Source organism: Scleropages formosus, chromosome 13 (assembly GCF_900964775.1).
Source record: "Scleropages formosus chromosome 13, fSclFor1.1, whole genome shotgun sequence".
In the NCBI taxonomy this organism is placed as follows: Eukaryota; Metazoa; Chordata; class Actinopteri; order Osteoglossiformes; family Osteoglossidae; genus Scleropages; species Scleropages formosus.
In genome coordinates this window covers 17,342,918-17,364,455 of record NC_041818.1, presented here as the reverse complement: position 1 = coordinate 17,364,455, position 21,538 = coordinate 17,342,918, and the positions used below count along the sequence as shown (strand labels likewise).

The 21,538-nt window shown below is 44.0% G+C and overlaps 1 protein-coding gene across 1 annotated transcript in view; it reads right to left on the bottom strand.

The window, feature by feature from the left end:
- The window catches only part of LOC108936847 (serine/threonine-protein phosphatase 2A 55 kDa regulatory subunit B beta isoform), a 69,217-nt gene extending 48,527 nt beyond the window's left edge, over positions 1-20,690 (bottom strand). Inside the window, exons 1-2 of the mRNA XM_018756471.2 lie at positions 20,425-20,690; positions 20,200-20,274 (exon numbers count right to left, since the gene is read on the bottom strand). Of these exons, the coding sequence (XP_018611987.1) occupies positions 20,200-20,274; positions 20,425-20,434 (85 nt within the window). The 5' untranslated portion in view covers positions 20,435-20,690. The remainder of the gene's footprint in view (positions 1-20,199; positions 20,275-20,424) is intronic.
- Between the last annotated feature and the right edge of the window lie 848 nt (positions 20,691-21,538).

The window sequence follows — 21,538 nt, the reverse complement described above, 5'->3', positions numbered from 1 at the left end:
TGTGAGCAGCAGATGACAACCATTAAAAATACAGAAGATAGGATCCATTTAAAATTGGATTCTGATGTGCTGAACATGCAGCAATTTGTCCTGTGAGAATAGGTTAAGAAATAGCGATGAGACTGTGACAAAGGACTGGCTCATTCTCCCCAGCCCAGAATAGCAGATAAAAGTCTGATGGAGGTTGGAAAGTCTTTGAATAAACGTCCTGTGTCCAGAAACTGTGTCCAGTGTTGTGGCTCCTAAATAACCGACCCAAATGGTGTCCAAAGTGTCACTGTGAAAACCTATAACCGCCCCCTCAACCTCCCTTTCAAAAGATCAACAGTAGTGGGTGTACTCTGTGGATCAAATGGTCTCACCAATGGCCCAGTTCACCAGGCAGACTTTGTTTCTTACCATCTGTCTCTACCGTGCAGACAGAACATGTTCTTTTGGACCACCTGAGAACCTCATTTTCTTCCAACCACAAAGCTGGCACAATGGTGATGCTAAAAGCTATAACCCCGACGGACTCACCCTCATGAACAATAGCTGTGTCCGTACTTTGGGCACTTTGTTCTGTTAAGAACTTGTGACTGCAGTCCAACAGAGTTAAAAAACTGGTTTTTAATACGCAGTAAGAAGGAACAGAGGGGAAATGGCGGATCTGGTTCAGGACCTTAGTAAAAGGCCATTTCTGACTGTTAGTCACCCTGAGCTTTAACATCAGCTGCGGTCGCCACCCACACTATGACGATTCCTCTTTCCTCAGCTCCTGGGTTTATTTTTAACATACCCTCATTGTGCATTCCCCCTTCCCTTCACACACTCCAGGCGCAGAGAACTCTTATTCCAGATACGGTTATGTTCCCTCTATTGTAACTCACTCTCATGTTTTTCTCAGCTCCACATCACACAGAAGAGTATTACAATGACCGGCACTTTTCATTTCGGTTTTTATTTGTTTGCTAGTTTGTTTGGTAGTTGCTTTTTCCTCCTTCTTCCAGAGATAATGCTTAGGCTTGGTCCTGAATTTCTCCATGGGACTGACCCCACTGATTTTCACGGAAATGTGCGTCCCAGATGTATGAATCACCCTGATCCTACAGATTCCCATTCAGTCATGCAGGGATAATCCATAATCCTTAATCTTAAAAAAAAGCAGAAGAGTGGAAAATAAAAAGAGGAAACTCCTAACGGCCATTAGAAACTGAACATGGGATTACGTTAATAGGGCTCCATTGCAAGAATGACTGTGTAAACAGCCTTTTAAGCAAAATTTAGAGCCATGAATGACAAAACATCTCAACTTTGATGGCTTATTTAGACCACACAAGTGAATATCAAGGAAATCCCCATTTCCGCTCAGAACAGTGGAGGTTAGGGATTAAGGGAGTACTACTTAGATGGGATTGTGCTAGTCTGTGTCATGTCAAAAGGGCACTGGAAAGTGGAGAAGTTGCAGCTCTAGCTCTGGAATCAGACTTGTGAGCTTCAGTGGAATCTGTCTGGGTGTTACACAACAAAACCACCCAGTGAGTCACTTTACAGAGTGGATACATTCAAAGGAGGTTCTTGTATGCACCTGGTAAAGTCCAATGTACCTCCACCTGTCCACCATAGATCCCCTGAACAAGATCAAAGTGTTTTCCATTTCGGAAGGAGATCCTCATGCTGCACTGGTGGCTACTCTGAGGTCAGAGGCCCAACTCATAGCTGGTACCATCAGTGGAAATGGGGTTAATTAGGTCTCTTGCACTCAAGTTACTGTGCTTCCGTTTAGTCTCCACGTCCCTCACACCCACCTGCTACATCAGCTTCAAGGAGAATTGGGAGCTCAGAAACAGCTGTGTATGGCACTATTGGGATTGCAGAAAGTCAGTTAAGGTGTGATGATGTCCACTAGCAGAAAATAACAGCAAGTATGCTCCAAGCATAGTTATTTAACTATCGCTAACACACCCACTCCCTCACCCTCAGAAGAGAGTTCTAAGCAAGCCTTCAGCCAGGGCGGCAGTTGGAGCTTTCTGAACCAGGAGAGGGGATGAAGTGCTGAGGCCATCCTGCCCTGGTACATGGCATCTCCAGCTCCCAGAACACCAGGGCTGAGGCTCGTGCTCCATTAACCAACAAATCGGGAAAGAAAATTCAACTGGGGCCTGAGGGCAGGAGCACCAGAAGGGGATGACGAGCTTGTACAATGAGGATGTGTCGAGAAAAAGCCAGGCCGGGTCTTTATTACATGCCCGTTCCCATTACATCATTCTTTTTTGGAAAAGGCAAAGTTTTGCCTGAAAAAATAGTTGAACAGCATATTCAGGTACATGATGGAAACAGTTTGTTCCTAACTGGAACCTGTCCTACAGTCACTTGGCCTCAAACCTGTGGCAATAGCTGGAGATCATCTCTGATCTTCCACACCAGCAAGACACATATTACTGCCCATGATAAATATAGTGCTGCGTGGACTGACTACAGCTCTGATTCAGCATTTGTGAAAGTGTTTAAAGTAAAATATTGCTTAGGGATTGGAACTTGTAACTGGAATGCTGACAGTTTAAGTCCCAGGAAAAGCTCTTTCTCTTGTTGCCTTCTTTGTTACATAATACTTAACACAAAGTGATTAATTAAAAATACAGATAAGTATACAGGCAAGTAAAACAATATCTTTATAAGCTGCAAGATCTGCTTATTATTATTATTGTTGTTGATGATAATAATAATACACACACACACACACACACACATTTTCAGAACCGCTTGTCCCATATGGGGTCACGGGGAACCGGAGCCTACCCGGTAACACAGGGCGTAATGCCAGAGGGGGAGAGGACACACCCAGGACGGGACGCCAGTCCGTCGCAAGGCACCCCAAGGGGGACTCGAACCCCAGACCCACTGGAGAGCAGGACTGTGGTCCAACCCACTGCGCCACCGCACCCCCATAATAATAATACTAATAATGATAATAATAACGAGAAGAAGAAGAAGAAGAAGAATTTCAGGGGGCTTTGAGTCCTGCAGGCAAAAACTGGTCTGAGTACAGGATCCTTATTTAAAGTCTGACCCACCATCCTCTTACAGAAAAAGAACACGGTGGTAAGAAAAGGTCAGCCCCTAGACTGGCTATCATTTTTAAAGGTAGGTAGGACATAAATTTTGTCATGACTGTACTGAAATCAATAAACTGCCTCCAAGTAAACAGAGCAGGATTACTGTGCAAACACTGACACATCGTAAATTCCCATATCAATTATGAATGTCCACAAAATGAAAAACAGTAAAATTGGTAAAAATAATTAATGACTTCATTACAGTTCTTTCACAATAGTAACTGTTTATCATGTGTTGGATGATGGACCACTGTATAACTCTAGCCAGTATTGACTTTTAACTCAAGTGATCAAGTATGCTTGACTTTGCACAGTATGTTTATTACTGTTACTATTATTATTACTATTATTTTGTGTACAACTTACCATTTATCTTGGCAATAAGAGAAATGCTATATGTGTTTTCTGAAAACAAAATAGTGGTGAATATTTCTTCATATTGCTTCTTACTTTTGAGCTTTCTGCAAGATGAAGAGGGCCACAGCACCTCAACTTCTTCTGGTCCACGTAAGGACCTCTTAAGAACATGCAACCTGAGGCCCAGTGTGATGGATCTCTGTGTTCCCCCCATATGACAGGCCGATCTCCAATATATAGGCTGCATGTAACTAACGAGAAGACCCCACTTCCATCCTCTGTTCTTCTTCTGTCTCCCTCTGTTTGACAACAATATACTTAACCCAGCTAAAAATACAGCTCACTTGCAGGCAGGGATGGATCAGTACATAAGCAAACAAACTGGAGCCATCCTTGTCTGGTGAGTGCTCATCTGATTTAGAATGGACTCCTTATTACATTTTATAGGCTGTTAAAATAATGTATCTCACTGAATTCAATACTCTCATGTAATATTGTTGTCCAAGTCAGTGACCTCCACTGCATAGAAATAAAGACAGAAGAACTTATTATCTAATCAGGCCTTGGAGGAGCTTGTCTCTTGTCACTGAGAGCGAAGACATTTGCACTATGTGTAAATATAGATAACAGAAGACAGCCTCTTTCTCGTGGTGTTAAAACACCCAGAAAATGATAACCGCTGTCTCTCTCAGCTGACGTGTTCCGCTTACGTCAGGGGGCATAGCTCTCGATGCAGAAATTGTGCTGCGGAGTGTGTGTCTTTTATGCACAAAGATAGGCACTTCCTACCGGGTCAGAAACATTTTCAAGAAAAAGTAAAATTTACATTTATTTACATTTATTCAACGGGGGGCACGGTGGCACAGCGGGTTTGGCCGGGTCCTGCTCTCCAGTGGGTCTGGGATTCGAGTTCTGCTTGGGGTGCCTTGTGGCAGACTGGCGTCCCGTCCTGGGTGTGTCCCCTCCCCCTCCAGCCTTGTGCCCTGGGTTGCCGGATTAGGCTCCAGTTCACCGCAACCCTGCTTGGGACAGGCGGTTTCAGACTGTGTGTGTGTGTGTGTGTGTACATTTATTCATTTAGCTGATGCTTTTCTCCAAAGTAACTTAAAATAAGCAAACAAAGAAACAAATATATAGCAAGGCTGTTGGGTGGCCCAGTACCTGTATTTAAATTAGCACAGAAATCACGGCATTACACAGAAAAACAATCAATATCTAGTGACATCGGAAAGGTGAAACAGAGAGCCACGGTGAAAAACCACGGTGTTGGGAAAGCACTGCAACATGCACAGCACAGAAGATGAACCATGACACATGGGCCTGACTATTACTGAGCGTGTACAGTTTGTGTGTGCAGCTATAGACACTTTTACTTATGGCACACGTGCAGCAAGAGCCTCGTCTCTCCATACTCTGTGTTGGGATGCATTTTAGGCAATTGGGGAAAACTGGAAGACACATGGCTGGGACTCTGCTGTAGGTGTTCAATTGAGTTGTCCCACTCGGAGGGGTTGGGACGATAAAACCGCAGCAGGCTCCAGGACAGGGGTGCACAGGAAGGGAGTGGAGGAGGGGGATGTCTAGATGACTATCATCCTCCCCAGGGAGAACAAGGCCCGGGGTGAGGGACACTTTGCCAGTCACGCTGCTGCCTCAGATCAATCTGTCATCGCCGGGACAAAGCACACGAGGACGGTGACATCGCAACATCACAGACGCTGCAGCAGCACACGGAGCCACATTTGCCGGAGGCTTCAGGGTAAGCGGGGTATGGTGGTGATCCACACAATATACCAGCAGCTCCCTCCTCTCTGAGATCGGGATTGAACTCACACATCCATCTCTACACGATGGCGTTTCATAAAGTCAACATGCGCCTCAGTTTCGGTGCCAGCATCGTGACTATCTCTCTGATAATGTTCTTTTTGGACAGCACATGCAAAAAAAAAAAAAAAAAAACAAGAATGTACACCGCAGATGCCTGCCACGCAGCCTTGTGCTCGGCCTCACAAAGAGGCTTTCTGTAAGCACCCAGCTGCTTCAAAGGGCTTATTAAATATATATTAATATATTAAATCCATTCTGACAGAAATAAAGAAAGAGAGGGAGAGAGACAATAACCTGGATAAATAAATGATGTGCCTTCCTTGGGGAAACAGACAGTGCAGTTCGTTCTCCACGTCCAGGAACTGTGGAGACTGTGTCGCACCGAAGAGTGCTCTGAGAAACGCAGTGTCTTATGGAACCAATGGCACCGTCAGCTGTGATTCCTACTTTACAATGAGCCTTTCACTCCGGTCCTGGGACCTGCACATGCTCGCTGCCCTCTTATTATTGTAAAGTTTGATTTGTGTGGGAAAATAAGTTTAGCAGCACTCAGGGCAAAATACATAAATACAGAGCGAAGAAACTAAGTTGTCAAGATCTGAGATAAAAAAAAAAAAAATGAAAGAATTGCTAAGGGGCTTCCAACCTAACCCAGGGAAGGGGCTTCCTGCACCTGAGACGAATGAACGTAAGAGCGCAGCACTGGTTGTAAAGCGCTCAATCACGGCGAGGTTTTTACCACACACGTCACTCCTACTCTCATTCTTCCACAGTCGCATTTTGCGCTGTCCTTCATCTTTCAGTCATCCTCCATCAGGTTATTCCTCATGCTACCCCCTTACTCCTCCCTGCCCTGTGACAGAGATGCCTGGACCACGGTGGCTTGTTATCCTTTTCGATAGCGGATCACACAGTAACACCCTTCTGCAATGGCTATTGCCACACACTGACTGAAAGCAGTTTTTAACACCCGTGTCAGAAGGGGGAGTGTACGTGCCAGAAAGCCTCTAATGGCCTTGGATTGTGAAGAGAGAGAAATTACTGCATGTATAAAGACAAGAAACGCAAGCGTGCCGATTCGATGCGGTGCAGCTGGGAAAAAATACGTAGCCAGAGAGATGAGAGCACAACCAGTCAGAAGCAGGCGTTCTTGAACTTGCGTGTCACTCAGGCGCTAGGAATGTTGCAGACTTCCGTGAGAAAACGGTGAGTCACTGATGATGTGGAAGTACGGGCGGAAATGAGGAGAATGGGGGATGAGAGCAGGTCGCTGACACTTGCTGTGACCCAGTATTCCGTCGTCATTTTGTCTTAAATAAGTACAGTGGAAAACGAAGCTAAGTCTGCCTGGAACACACTACACGAGTATCCTCTCAAAAAAAGAGCTTGCAGCTGCAAAGAAGAGCTGGAACTGCGAAGGTTGTGTTACGGTTCCTAAAAAATGCCAAATTTCGGTTGAACCTCAGAAATACAACCGAACATCACCTTGCTGTGTTTTCTGTCTATCGCTCCCTGTTCCTCTGTGTTCTGTGTACATTCATCAACTCCCATGTCTTTTCTACTATCTTGCCCACTCCACTCCCCCCAGATTGTGACCCCACGGGCCGAGCGACTGGCTGGCTTTGCTGAGCAAGCCAAATGACGTGCTGGAGAGTCAAGGCACATCAGCCATTCTTATCCTTTATTAACCCGCCAGGCCATGTATTGCCCTCGGGTGAAGCCAGGCCGGATATCCTGCTCCCCTGCTCTGGCGAGCCTTGATGTGCCCCCCACCCCCACTGCGCTTGTCCACACCATGTGACTAAGCAAAGAAAAAATTCCACTCCCCAGAAGGCTCAACATTCATGATCAGCCCAAAACAAAGTATAAACACTGATTTTATAAAGTGCTTTAATTTTTTTTTTTTAAAAAAAGTCATCCAGTTAAGGTGTCTACATAGTACCACAACATATTAGCATGTCTTTTATGTCTTTTTACAGCAGTGAAAAATAACGGATTAGAAATGACTAAAGACAGGAAAATATTTTTGCTTTGTACATAGAAGTGCCACCCCTGTCCCTTTTTTTAAGGCCATCATATCAATAACAATAATAACAAAATTATCTTTCTAGACCAGGACTGAGCCCCTCATACAATATTCTTAATATTTATAATTAATAATAATAATAATAATAATAATAATTATTATTATTATTATTATTATTATTATTATTAGCTTTGTGCTAAATAGTTGGGCTCAAACAGTTATTTCCCAAGCTGCACGTGCATTATGCACATAGTCAACAGAAGTAATGCAAAGCTGGTTGTAGTTTAGTAAAGTAAATAATACATTTTAAGCTTGACAGAACGTGTAAGAGAGATGGATGATTGATGTGACATGTATATTTACCTTAGACACGTCAGTGAGCAATATTTGTATCTTTGCAAAGCTTTCAGTTGAGAAATCAGTGCACTGCTGAGAGGAAAACTGCACAGCAGGCTTCTTTTACAGTCCAATTTGTTTCCCCACATTTTCCACCAAAACTACAGGACCAGCCCCCACGCCGATGATCGATGAGCACGTTGGGCATCTCATGCTTAAAGAGACATTGCTTGTTTTGCCCGATACAAACGCTGAGCAGCAGGGGATTCGTCACCTTTTAAGCCTCAATCCATCAGGGTGCTAGACTCGACCACCGGTCATTACGGGGGGAGCGGAGGCAGTCGGTATTCTGGCCCTGTGCCACTGAGCGGGCCTGACAACTAAAAACCATTGCTCGGGCTTCACAGTGAATTAGCCACATTCGCTCGGGCCGGGAAAGGCCCGGCAAGCCAGCTCTCAGGGACAGAGCAGTGCAATTTCAGCTGCAGGTCTCACCTTCCAGAGCCGCCAGACACTGGAAGATTACTCCCTTCAATGCCCTCATCCACTCTCTCCACCTTAATGGTAAATAATTAGATCACTGAGGCACATGGTGTGAAAAATGTCTAAGCCTTGTGTGATACGTGCCAAGCTGAGCGGCATTCCCTGGAATGCGTTGAGGAGCTGGGTGAGGCAGGCAGGGGGACGGTGTGGACAAAGCCAGTGACGCTTACCTTCAAATCAGGGGATTGTTGAGAGGGCGAGGGGATGTCAGGATGGCCAGGGTGTGCATTGTCAGAGGGGAGGCTGTCTGGCGTGTGCTCTAGCAAACACGACGCGTCCAGAAGCCCAGCTGCAGCCGGCTCTTGGGGATTGCGCAACCAAATTTCCCAGGAAAGCAGTGATCACATTAAACATGCAACTCCCTTGAGACATGAGGTAGGGGGTGCAAAGGGTGACAAAGGCACCATCCTCATCACCCTACACTCATGCCCATCCCATCATTGACAAATCCACACCCACCAAGGCAACTCATTAACTCAATGTGCACCTCCAGACATGGACTTCATTTACCCCGCTCAAGAATCAAGAATGTCATCCCGGAGATTCAGTCCAATAACTGATGGTCCAATAGCAGCTCTTCCAGACACTCCCATCTGTCTGAGAGCAAGGCCCCAGCTGTCTCTGCTGGCCTGTGACATTACGCATTGTAATGAACAATACTAACTTATCTATCTTTATTCTATATGACTTTTTTACATTTACTACTCTTAAATAATGAAGGTGCTCAAGGGGGGTAGGGTCACTGTCCAAAATTTCCAGAGTGCAACTAGAGCCTAAGGGTGTGTGACAACAAGGGAAAATAATGTTTGTTCCCAGTCTGGATTATGTTGCAACACTCTTCATCACTGTTACTGAGTTGAATGCTGGAGGTAAAAAAAAAAAAAAAAAACACAGTAAAATCACATCATCTTAACTAAAATGATGCTGGGGAAGGGCTGGTAAACAATTCCTATGGAAGCAGTGCAGTGTAGTAACCAGCATGATATAATCCAAGACACTCATAGAATGCGTTCTTAACACAACTGACTCTTTTAAAAAAGGCCTTAAACTTGGAAAATGTTGACTTCTTACAGTGTCCTTTAAAATTTGGGTCAAACCAGAGACTTCTCTGCGATAAAAACACATTCCACATCACTGCTCCTCCTCCTCCTATGTGTTTTCCCATTCCAAAATGGAAGACCCCCTTCTGCGATGGACCTCAGGGGAAGGACTGAATAATTAAAAGGGAATCACACACAGAGCATCAACTGTGCATCATACTGACCTAATAAGTCCTGTTAGAATAACTCACACACTACTTACAGCAGGATTAATCAGATCTGAGGACCACCTGTCTCTCTCCAGTACTGTTAAAAGGCCCACTTAAACCCCCCCTTTGTAACGTGCACCTGCTATATGACACACAGAGCAGATGCAACACCTGTATCAGACATGTCTCTAATTTTAATATTGCAGTAAACGGGATGCCTCTGAGTCCTTTTCTGTTCAGACTCTTGTTTTACAAGCTCTACACATCATAAACACTTCCCATCCTAGTACAACGGTAAGAAATATAATGCTTAGATAAGTTTTGGTCCTGCCATTGAGATAATTCCTACAAATACATAATTATAAGTAATTTATTCAAACAGGACATTTTACCTGAACATTCCATTTTGTACGAAGATAAAAAGCCATTGATCAGAAGGCCTTCATGAAGCTGTTTAAAAGATGTTTAGCTCAACCAGTCCGTCCAATTGTGAGGGCATTTCCGGGTATATCGTCTTGGTAACAGGTGTTAGCGCCTGTATCAACCTGGCTTATGTGGAAATCTGGAGACTCTACGAAACACAACCTTCTTACAGTCCTGAACTTGTCTTTGACCTTGATTATTAAATTGGATAATAGAATGCAAATATCAAAAAAGTCTTGAACTTCTGTGTTTGCACTGGCTTGTACAGCTGCATAGATTTACAGGTACAGTAGAGGTAAATTACTTGGTTCAAGTACCTTGTTGAAAGGAAACTGGTGACTTGAACATGAAACATTGGATCGCAAGATAAGATCTTCGACTACTTGACTATGAATCGTTCCTGGTAAATGAACTACGCAATCAGTTCTTGCAAATGACTACTTAAAATGTGTTTTCAAAGTGAGCTTCCAGCAGCAAATCTGCCTTAGGAACCTCTCCTGACAAACTGACAAATATCCACTAATGAATAATGAAAGCAGTGTGTCTACAAAGGAATGAACTACTGCAGCCAATACAAAAGGTCTCTTGACTGAGCCTATTTAATACAGTCAGCATTCCTACACACAGTAATAAAACATGCAATGTTCACTAACAGAACTGGGCTCATTAAAATCTTCAGGCGTTCTGTTAAATAAAGTTGGCACCAAACACATACAGAGGGTTGTGTAATCGGGGTTGGGGGGGTAAAAGTGTGTACTGTGACATTTAACAGCAAACTTTAGGTATAAAGCAAACATAAAAATGGATCCTTCCCCTGGCTATAGCAAAGTTTGTAGTAGTTGTCATGTTAAGTATAAGCTCTGGATGCTTGTTGCCATGTTTGCAGTCATCACATGTTCTCGGACCATCCTTTCTGCATATCGTCGCTGTTTTCAAATATTTTTCAACCAAACAGAGGACACATTTGAATACTGCAATTCAACAGTTTAGGTTTGTACTGCAAAGTAGACTTATTCTTTTTCCTTCAACACAAATTGGTGGCATTAACTGGTATTTAGAAGTGAATCAGCCTTTTTCTCTGTAAGTAACAGTTCTGCTTCCACTGGCCTTTTTTTTTTTTTTCTGAAGAATGACAGGCAAGTCACACACTGAGCAGACATTGTGGATGTTTTCCAGACAGAGCTTGGCCGACACCGTGGCCATTTGTACCGGTGGGAATACTACTGTTTGCTGGAGTATATCTGTGGTGATCCTTCTGGATGTTCTGGACACAGGGAAGAAATCACTGATCCTATTGCTGAATCAACAACTATTTAAAACCAAATCATTCTGGCACAATGAGAAGGATCAGCTAAGCAAACAAGGATTTGTCTTCTTCCTGCCAAGTGTAATAACTGTCAATATGATCTGACATTCAATGTTAAACCTATAAGTTCCTAACAAGACCACCCTTGAGCTGCTACCAGGTCCCCCCGTCCCATCAGAATCCCACAGTGGGAATGTATCACGGCAAAGCAGCAGAAGCACGGATATGAAACGCTCCTTTCTGCCATGTCAGAGCAACCATCCCTGGCCTGGCTGCACCGTGGCGCTTAAAAACTGACAAGAAACCCCATCCAGCTGTGTCCAGCTGTGCTGAGGATAGAAACAAGCGCCTGTGATCAGCAGGGTTACATCCCAGTGCTGGACCCTGATACACTTGATCCAATCCACTTGGACACACACACACACACACACACACCCTTCGCAGTCCTCCCCCCCCCCCCCCCCCCCCCCCTCCCCGTACCTTCCGTGTGGCAGCTGGAGGAGAGGATGGTGCTCGGAGGGCGGAAGATGTACGGCAGGTAACGGGAAAAGCATTTCATCTTTTTCCTTCTTCTTCTCTTCTTTTTCTTTTTTTCTTCTTCCTCTTTTCCTTCTTTCTGTATTGCTGTCAGCAGGAGCTCGTCACTCTTCGGTCCACATCATCGCTGTCACAGACGGCTGGCGGAGGAGTACGGACAGGACGGGAGAAGACAGCAGGAGGAGGACCGCTCCCTGCATCCAGCAGCTCCGCACTCCGTCCTTCAGCGGCGCTCGGCCGGGGGAGACAGCCGCTCTCCTGGCGGTGTCGCTGTCCTCCTCGGCATCCCTCCCTCCCTACCTCCCTACCTCCCTCCCTCTCTCCCTCTCTCCGTCTCTCCGTCTCTCCCGCCTCTCCCCGCCTCGCCTGCCTCTCTCCGCCGTAGCCGGCAGCCCGTTCACACCGCCTTTTTCCGCGGCCCTTCGGAGGGGAGACGAGCGCCGCGACCGTGATCCCCGGAGCGCATCTGATCGGCACTGGGCCGCTGCCGCGTCTCCACTCCGCCACGTCCGCTACCGCCGCGCTACCGCCGCGCTACCGTCGCTCCCTCCGCTCCGCTGGGCTGGCTCGGCTGCGAGCAAGTTAAATGTCCCAGTGTGTTGACAGACACGCTCCCCCCCACCCAACGGGCAGCTCCTGTTCTCTCAGCCCCCCCCCGACACACACACACACACACACACACACACACACACACACACGCACACACACACACATCACATTACCAGTCACAGCACAGTGCGGCACAGTTTGATAAATCAACCTCAACACACCCTCAGTGCTATATATTATGCAATGCCTATATATAATATACGAGCGCATACACTGCATCTCCACCATGTACTTACTGCAATAATAATAATAATAATAATAATAATAATAATAATAATGTATTTCTGTTATAAATAAGGATAGCAGGTATTATTGCGTACGAATATGTATGCGCAATGATCTAAGCGTAACCCATCATCATCTGAAAAAGGATAAAGTTTTGTTGATATTCCGTTCAGAGAAAGAAAAAAAACTGATTCTCGATTTTCTCTCGCATACTGGAGATCACTTTCAGTGGATTTATTACATTGCAGTGCTTTATAGGGGTGTGGACACTTAAATCTGATGCCACTTGTTGGGAAGGGTTGGTACTTTTCTGAAATTTCAGAAAAGATGGGGTGGACTGAACTGGTAGCACAATTTGACCTTTTCCTTGGTTGTTATAAATCACAAATTTCTCATGTTAAACTATAGTATTTATGATGCAAGTAATTTACTGTGTCCTCAGTTACACAACTCATGTTTAATTTCTTTAGAGATACACAGAAACTTAACTTCTTGTTATGTACACCTTCTAAGGTCATATATGGGACACACAGCATATCGTCAGTAAGCATAAGTTTTGTGCTCTTTTAAAATAGGCTGCTCACATCTCCAGGGTTTACTGTAAGACCTAAAAATGTCCAGTGTGTGGGCTAATAATAATCAGTTAAAAATAATGTGCAAAAAGTATCCTTATTGACTGCAAACTTGCCAACGACTGTTATTCATAGCATTTTTGTGCATGATAATGGTCATCATCAAATAATTAAACAAGTATGTATAAACTAATTACAATTAAGAATACCTCTCTTTTTTCTATTTGTCTCTGCACATAATGGCACATTCATGCCAATTCAGTTTCCTAGGGTTACTACAACCTGGTAGCAAGGTAACATGGACAAATCTCAGATGCCCATCAGCTGAGCAAGGGACTTGAGCAAGTTAAATGTTTTAATAGACCAGAACAATACAGCATGCCATGCTCATTTAAACTTCCTATGTTTTTTAAATGTAAAGCCTTAAATGAAACCATGTGTCATCATTTGCCTTCAGAGAAAGTGTTAGATCTATATAGCAGATTTTGAAATCTCCAGTAAACTGGGCAGTGTCTTGTAGAGTTTTGGTATTTGGCCCTCTCTGTGCTGATTTATAAACTCATGTTTTGACCTAAGGCCTGCATATTCAAACTGAGTTCATAAAAACAGAGTATATAAAAGGGAAATAACTATATGTAAGTACAATATGTACAGACTGGCCTTTATAAATATCTGTTTTATTTGCAAAAAGATCATAAAATTGAAATTTGTTCTGAAGTTATGTCAGGAAGTTAAACGTTTATTTTTAGCAGGTATTTACCGGGGTTTATCACATTTACCAGTAAAAAACACTGAAGTCATCATCAGCATTTTGTGGTAATGTACAATGCAGTTTGTGTCTTAAAGCCACACTATAGAATTTTGCAAAGAGTCAAAAGTAGACTTTACTTTCTGGTATGTTTCAATTCTTGCTTCGGCTGTTTTGGAAAATGTCCAGATGTCTCCTATTATGTGACTTTTACAGAGGCTAATGAGTACTTTGGCGGTTAGATCTTGAAGGCTTTATTAAAATGAAAAAGTTTAGATTTTGTTACCAAAAGAAATAAAAAGTGTCAGCAAAAGAAAAAAAAAGAAAAACAACTGAACACAAGAGGATAAATTACAATATCGCTGAGGAGTTAATAGAGCAGCTGCCACATGCATTCAAACATAAATATAATCACGGGGTAAGTGGAACTCTGTCTTATGATTTTTTTCCCCAGAAACATTTTTAGCTATGTAATTCTGACCACTGTGCTGTGTTCTGTTTTTGTAACATTTCCTCCTACTGTTGCGATGGTTTTACCGTTTAGCAGCTGAAATATCCTTTTTATAGTGCTACTGTGTCTGGAGATGACTTAGAATATTAAAACAGCGAGTGCCACTAATGACACAGATATAGTCCATTACAATTGACACCCTTTTAAGAAAATATGACAAACTACCTCAAATATCAGCTTAAAAACTTTGCACACTGTTGCACGTGTTATATCTTGAACCAAAATCTCAGTAATATTTTTTTACAGAGTTGAAACAAAACATACTAGACAGCGCAAGATAAAACTGCTGCCATGATGAGCTGATGCATAGTATATACAGTATATGCACCCAATTCCGGGATAGGCTCTGCATCACGGTAACTCTGCTCAGGACAAGAAGCTGTTGAAATTGGATGGGTGTGTGTGTGTGTGTGTGTGTGTAAATACACATATATATATATATACATACACTTCATACACTGCACTGCACAGCACATGCTCTATTGCATACGCTTTAGACCCCGTGTGTGTGTGTAAGTCTATACACTGGAGAATCAGACAGGTACTTCCAGAAATCTCTGGGGAAACTGTAGTACTGATTTCAGGATCAATGCAAGCACTTGCACTGTATAATTAGCATTTTAAGCATTATCTTTATTTGAAGAGATAACTCATGAGAGTGGATGTGGGAGGGGAGAGAGGGCCTGGATTTGTCAGGGCTCCTTTTTATTCAGCCGCTCGCAGTGAAGTTCTGAGGCTCCCTGAAAGGCTCCCACTATAACTAATTCTAATCTGAGTGTCATTCTGAATTACAGAGCTGTTCGTCTTCCCAGCGCGGAGGGATGGGTGCTCTCGGCCTGCTCGAGAAGTCCTGGGAGGCCCTGCCAATTATCAGCCGCTGATGATGTCATGTCTGCCCACGCTTCATCAATACCAAGTACATTAGAACTTGTATGGTGTATGGTGGAGATAATGGACAGTGGATTGCCTCACTTCATATCCCATAGTATATCTAATGTGGAGGTGCTCTGTAAAAGGCGCGTGTCCGGAAACGTGTTTTCATTCAGCCCAACCGTATTGTTTATAGCGCACCCTTGTGGTGGATTTTCGCACTGCAAGTAATCTTTTTTTCTGTGCGTTTTCAGACAAGGCGAATATTGTACAATTCCCTTTTTGTTTAAGTAACATCAACAACACTTTTACAAGAAAGATAAAAAAGACAGCTGCATAAAGAAGCACAGAGTTCCACCGCACACACTTTAGAGCCATTTTATTGGTGTGCCTGCCACCAGCAGAACTGCATTTTAATGGCTTTGGCAGGGGGGAGAGGCAGGTAGTGCTGAGCCATGGGTTCAGATGTGGGTTCAAATCCATCTCAGTTCAAGTGGGTTTCCTCTGCATTCTCCAGTTTCCTTCCAGTCATAAGACACATGCCAGGTACACTGGTGACTCTAAATTGCCCATAGCATCTGGTGTACCCTACCTCACACCCTATGCCATCTGGATAGGCTTCAGATGACCACTTTTGACAATCAACAAATGAATTAGACTGAAGTATTAAACTAAAATTTTGGTGATTATCCGCACAAGGTTTTCAACAGACGAATGTAGAAACTAGTAATTTTTCAATATCATCAATAACCATTTCAGGGGACAAATTATTGTATCACACTGTGGTACATAGACCTTAAAAACGTAGTGTTATTGTTCCCTTAGACCGTGGAGGACTAAATCTGTCAAAATGAAAAATGAACACATGAAGTGATGTATTAATATTTTGGAGCTCTGAGTATGTGTGTGTACGTGTGTGTGTGTGTGTGTGTGTGTGTGTGTGTGTGTGTGTGTGTGTGTGTGTGTGTGTGAATGCAGAAGCTGCTTCGGCAACTGAATTGTAAATTACCATACAGTTGTGCATGTACTGAACGGCTCCCACAGGTATATTCCGTCTAATACTTCATACCTTCTTTCCATTGATGGGACTTCCATCATCAGTTCGAAATATATAAGTATGACTAAGTCATAATTTTCTTAATATCAAGAATACTGGCATTCCAATTACATTTGTGCATTGTTAAGTACCAATATACATGAAAAGAACAGGCAGTAGGCAGTAGTCATGGACACAGATCTGTAATCTGAAGACTACTTGTTCAGATCCTAGAAGCTCTGCTATAGTACTTTCGAGCAAAGACTCTAAACTATTAAGATCCACTTTAATACTTCATGGTGTATAGTTTATTGGTAAAATTGCTTTGTGTGAAAGTGTCAGTTTGGAAACAAATAGTACCACATTATGATGTTTAATGAGCCTTGAAAAAGCAAAACAAATATAAATTTGACTGGCTTAATTATTCCAAGGGGGATGCAGTGGCACAGTGATGCAGCGGGTTGGAGTGGGTCCTGCGCTCTGGTGGGTCTGGGGTTCGAGCCCTGCTTGGGTTGCCTTGTGACAAGACTGGCGTCCCGTTCTGGGTGTGTCTCCTCCCTCTCCAGCCTTTTGCCCTGTGTTGCTGGGTTAGGCTCTGGCTCCCCGTGACCCCGTAAGCGGTTTCAGATGGTGTGTGTGTAATTATTCTGATTGCAGGACCCACAGAAGAATCCCTCCAGTAAAGTTCGTTGGTCAAAACTGTTGTAAAAATCAATATACTAACAGAATTTAATGAGCATTGTGTGGGACAGCCTGGTAATGCAGTGATTAGAGCTCCTGCCTTTCAGTTGAGAGGCTGCCAGTTGGAATCTCACCTATTTCTGTACTACAAGACATTAACCCTAAAGGGCTCCAGTAAAATTGCCCAGCTGCAGAAATGGGTAAATAACTGTAAGTAGCTTAACATTGTAAACCACTTTGGGAGGATAAAATGAATAACTGCACAGGTAATGCATACAGAACACAGTTATGTCTTACGCTTATGACACTATCGCTGTCCACAAAGCTTTTAAGCACAGACCCCAGGTCCAGATGCCTCGTTGCCGCCCCAGTTCCATCCGTCTCGACACAGAAGGGGTTTTCACACAGCAGAAATCAGTAACAGTGGTCCTCGGTTCAGGGGGAAACAGATGCCATCTCCCTGCCTCCTGAGTACATCAGCATATCAAAGGCCTGACTTCCTCTCCCCTGGCGCCTCCCCCACAACCTCACACAACAAGCCTGAGTCACAGTCGGGAGCCTTCTCTGTGCGCTCTTTAAGGCCCCGCTGAAGCCCCCATGAATATTTATGATGGAGAGTGCCTTCTATTTTTAGACTGATGGAGACATTACAAATAACATGGAGACATGTAAGTGGGTGGGGGTGTATGGGGGATACACAAGAGCTAGGTAGGAAAGCAGATCTCACATTTCTTTAGAGGGGGGACGTGAACACCAGAAACCGCGTTATAAAGATCAAAATAACGTGACTCCAAAATCAGGGAAGTTCCCCTTATCTCCCGCATACCGTGCGTAAGCCGACTTTCCATGGCAGTCACCATATACATGATTATTTGTTCGCACTCTTGTCGCTCTCCACGTGTGGAGAAAATTCATTATGTCCTGTTCTGAGGGAAGCGCTCTTCCCAAGCCCAGCCCAGCCGGACCCTGTACAGAATCCCCGTGCAAAGAGCACCCACAGCATACAGTGTGTTGGTTCTGTGTCACGAGCCCTCGCAGCCCTTCGGTGACTCCTCCGACACCCCATCTGGAGGCTCAGTCCCAGAGGCAACAACAGGGTAAGTTGAACTGGAAATTAAATTGCTCATTATTATTGTTATTATTATTTTCAGTGCCAGTGGTTCAAGAGAGTTCTCGAATCATTTCTATTATTTTAGGGGAAATAACGTTATTAGAAACACAAACGTTACCCTTTGTTATTTGAATAATTTCAAATCTCCATGGTGACAGTGTCACGTTCAGTGCGGAGCGGAATATTTTCTAGGCCCATGCTGGCATCTTGAATGTTTTTTTTTTTTTATTTATTTGACAGCTGGAGTTATAAAAGCAACCAATTAAAAGAAGATGGCAGTTCAAGGATTGATTTTTGCATAAAAGAATAAAAATATGATAGATTTTCATAGGACTTTTTTTTGTAAGGTTATAGTTTCATTTAGTTTGCAGAATGTGCTGATGCAAAATATGTTTTGTACGTATAGCTGTGTGTGATGTCTCCGAACATATTATTGACCTTGCAGCACAATTTGTTCCAGTGTCAGTGTTTCAGGAGATGTTCTATTAACAGTGTTTTGGCATGATCTACTTTTCTGGAAAATGAAGATCTAAGTAGGTTGCTAGAGATGTGTCATTGCTCCATTCAAAATGAATTAATTTCCGGTTAATTCTTTTATTTTGTTTTTTTTTTTAACTACAAACCTTGTCACAGAGATTAGAGCTTCAGCTTGGAAAAAAGATTTCATATATTTTGTCTCCTTGGGTGTATAAGTGGGCACCGGTCTACTGTTTGCACGGGACTTTCTGTCAATGTACAACTTTTTCTACGATGCATTAAACATGGAGCTGCCTTCCAGCATCAAAGGACCCAACACGGTCATTTACCACATATTCATTTTAGTAGAACACAAACCAGAAGCATTTGCATAATTAGGGATCAATTTTTTAAATCTAGTCCCTTGAGTACAGTTTAGATTGGCCACTAGAACACAACAATTTTGGTATAGCTCAAACAGTACCAATACCTTGTCAATGAGGGGAGCTTTACTTCCCAAAAGAACATATTTTTCCAAAATGGAATAAAGCATGTTGTCCTTTTTTGTGGTTTAACCCTGTGGGGATTAATTAGGTGTTTTTTTACTGTAGAAGATACAGAAGAACTGTCGTGCTTGGGGTTTCCATGCAATCTGAAGGTCCAGGGTTTGAATCCCACCTCTGTAACAGCACCTTAGATAAGGTGCTTACCCTGAACCGCTCAAGTAACAATAGCCTGCTGTATAATTTTCCTGGTCACGGCGGCATGGTGGCACAGTGAGTAGCCCTGATGTCTCACAGTGCCTGGGTGGTGCGAGAGGACATCGGTTTGATCCCCGCTCAGTCTGTGTGGAGTTCGCATGTTCTCCCTGTCTCTGTGTGGATTTCCTCTGGGTGCTCTGGTTTCCTCCCACATAGTGTGTGAGTGATACACAGAGAGAGTGTGTTCCACTGATGTTTGGATGAGTGACCCAGTGTAAGTAGTGTATCTAGCAGTGTAAGTCACCTTGGTGAATAAGGTGTGTGGGCTCATAACACTACATAGAGTTCATTGGAAGTGTCTGCTAAATGAGGCAAGGTAAATCAGTCAGAGCCAAGTGGTTGTATAGCTGATTACAGTACCTAACACTGTAAATCAGCCTAACGGTGAGGCCATTTAACGTAGAGAGAAGAGTCCTCCGTTCTGCACACACACACACACACACACACACACACACACACACACACACACACGATGTGTCCTTCCCTCCTCCCGCAGCCTTTGAAGCGCTTCCTCGCGCTTACGCAACCTCACCGGAGGGAGGCAGGGGGCGCGCGGACACGGTTTCTATAGTTACACACCACGGAGACCTCGCTCCGTTATACTTCATCTTCCGTCAGCAGTAGCTTAACATCATCATGTATCGCGAGCCAAAGCACAGACCCCATTAATCTATCGATGTGTTCGCACTCGTTTCGGGGGGGAAAATGGCAACTCGTTGCGATGCTGAGGCAGAAACGAGCGCGTAAATAATTATAATAAGGCAGCCTCTAGTCGTGGGGCGATGGCTTCTTTTTTATTATTGAGGCACACGGACGGACATGATTTTGTCATAATAAATAAGAGTCGCTGTGTCCCCGAGCTCAAGCGCTGCTGCTCGTGTAAAAAAAAAAAAAATCATGGCATGCAGATCATGACTTACCTTCGGTGACATTCACCTCGGCGACACCTTTCACCTGCGCGAAACACCAGCGCGTGTCGTCCGCGCCCCCGCGACCTGCGCCGAACCGAGCCGAGAGATCGTGGATGAGACCAAACACACACACACACGCGCGCACACACACACACACACAGGGTCCAAACGACCTCGCTCACACGCTGCCCGCACGACCGCGCGACGAGCGCAGACCCCCCGCAGGTCGCATACCTGCGATCATAGTCGCGTCGACGTCTCCCCGGTGCGTCCGACGAGCGAAGGTGGAAATCCAGGTGAAGGAAGGGAGATGCGGGCAGACACACTGAGTGGAGTACAGTGCGGTACAGTACGGTACAGTAGAGTACAGCGCGGTACGGCGCAGTATGAGTCTTGTACCCCGACACGGACGGACGCTTTCTGTCCCTCTAAAGTATTTCAGTGCCGTTTCAAAATGGCGTGAAAAAAAAGGCGATAAATTCTGCCCACCCGACTGATTCAGCCAGCAGAACGTGCGTGTCTGGGACTGGATGTGGTTCAGATCCGGAGCGCTGACACTCAGCAGCCCAAGAGCCTGTGCTCAAGCAAGATGAAGAAAATACACTGCTGTACCTTCACTACTAACTTCTCACTTCTTCAGCCATTCTGCTCCATCGCCTACATAGATAGATAGATAGATAGATAGATAGATAGATAGAGCTCATTTTATTTGTGACTTCATAATTTATAGATTTCAAGTTATTTGGCATTTCATCATGAGAGGCGGTTTTAACACATGGTTAAAATTTAACCTGTAGTTGGAATCTTAGAAAATGTTTACAGAATTCTAATTTGTTTTAATCGTTGTGTGTACTATATATGGAAAATCATAGTACTTATATCATTAGACTTTTGACATCAGATGTGGGAGGGAGCGCTAAGATGTGTTGTTCCTTAAGCTGCTGGGAGAAGGGTGTTTTTCCAGGGTGACGTATTCTGGTCCGTGGAGCTGATGTTGTCAACAGGTGATTTAAAGAAGGCTGAAGTTGCTCATCTTCTTTAATTCCAGAGGGAAGACCTCACTCAGGACAAACACATGCCAATTGTGAAGGGTTGCTCTCTATTTCTCCGCTTTATAACATGGCAATTCAAGTCTCAGTTCTGGAGAACTGAGGAGTGGACTTTACAGCACCATCGGCACCACCAAGAGTCCATAAAAGGTATTTAATGCATTCAGCCAAGACTGTGAGCTTTTACTACAGAGGTTCGCTGACCCTCCTGGAGGAGGACTGCAGCTGTTTGGGCCAGAATGACACTTTCTGTTTTTGCTCCTCTTAGAGGCCCAATGTTTCTGCTGCACATACGTTTA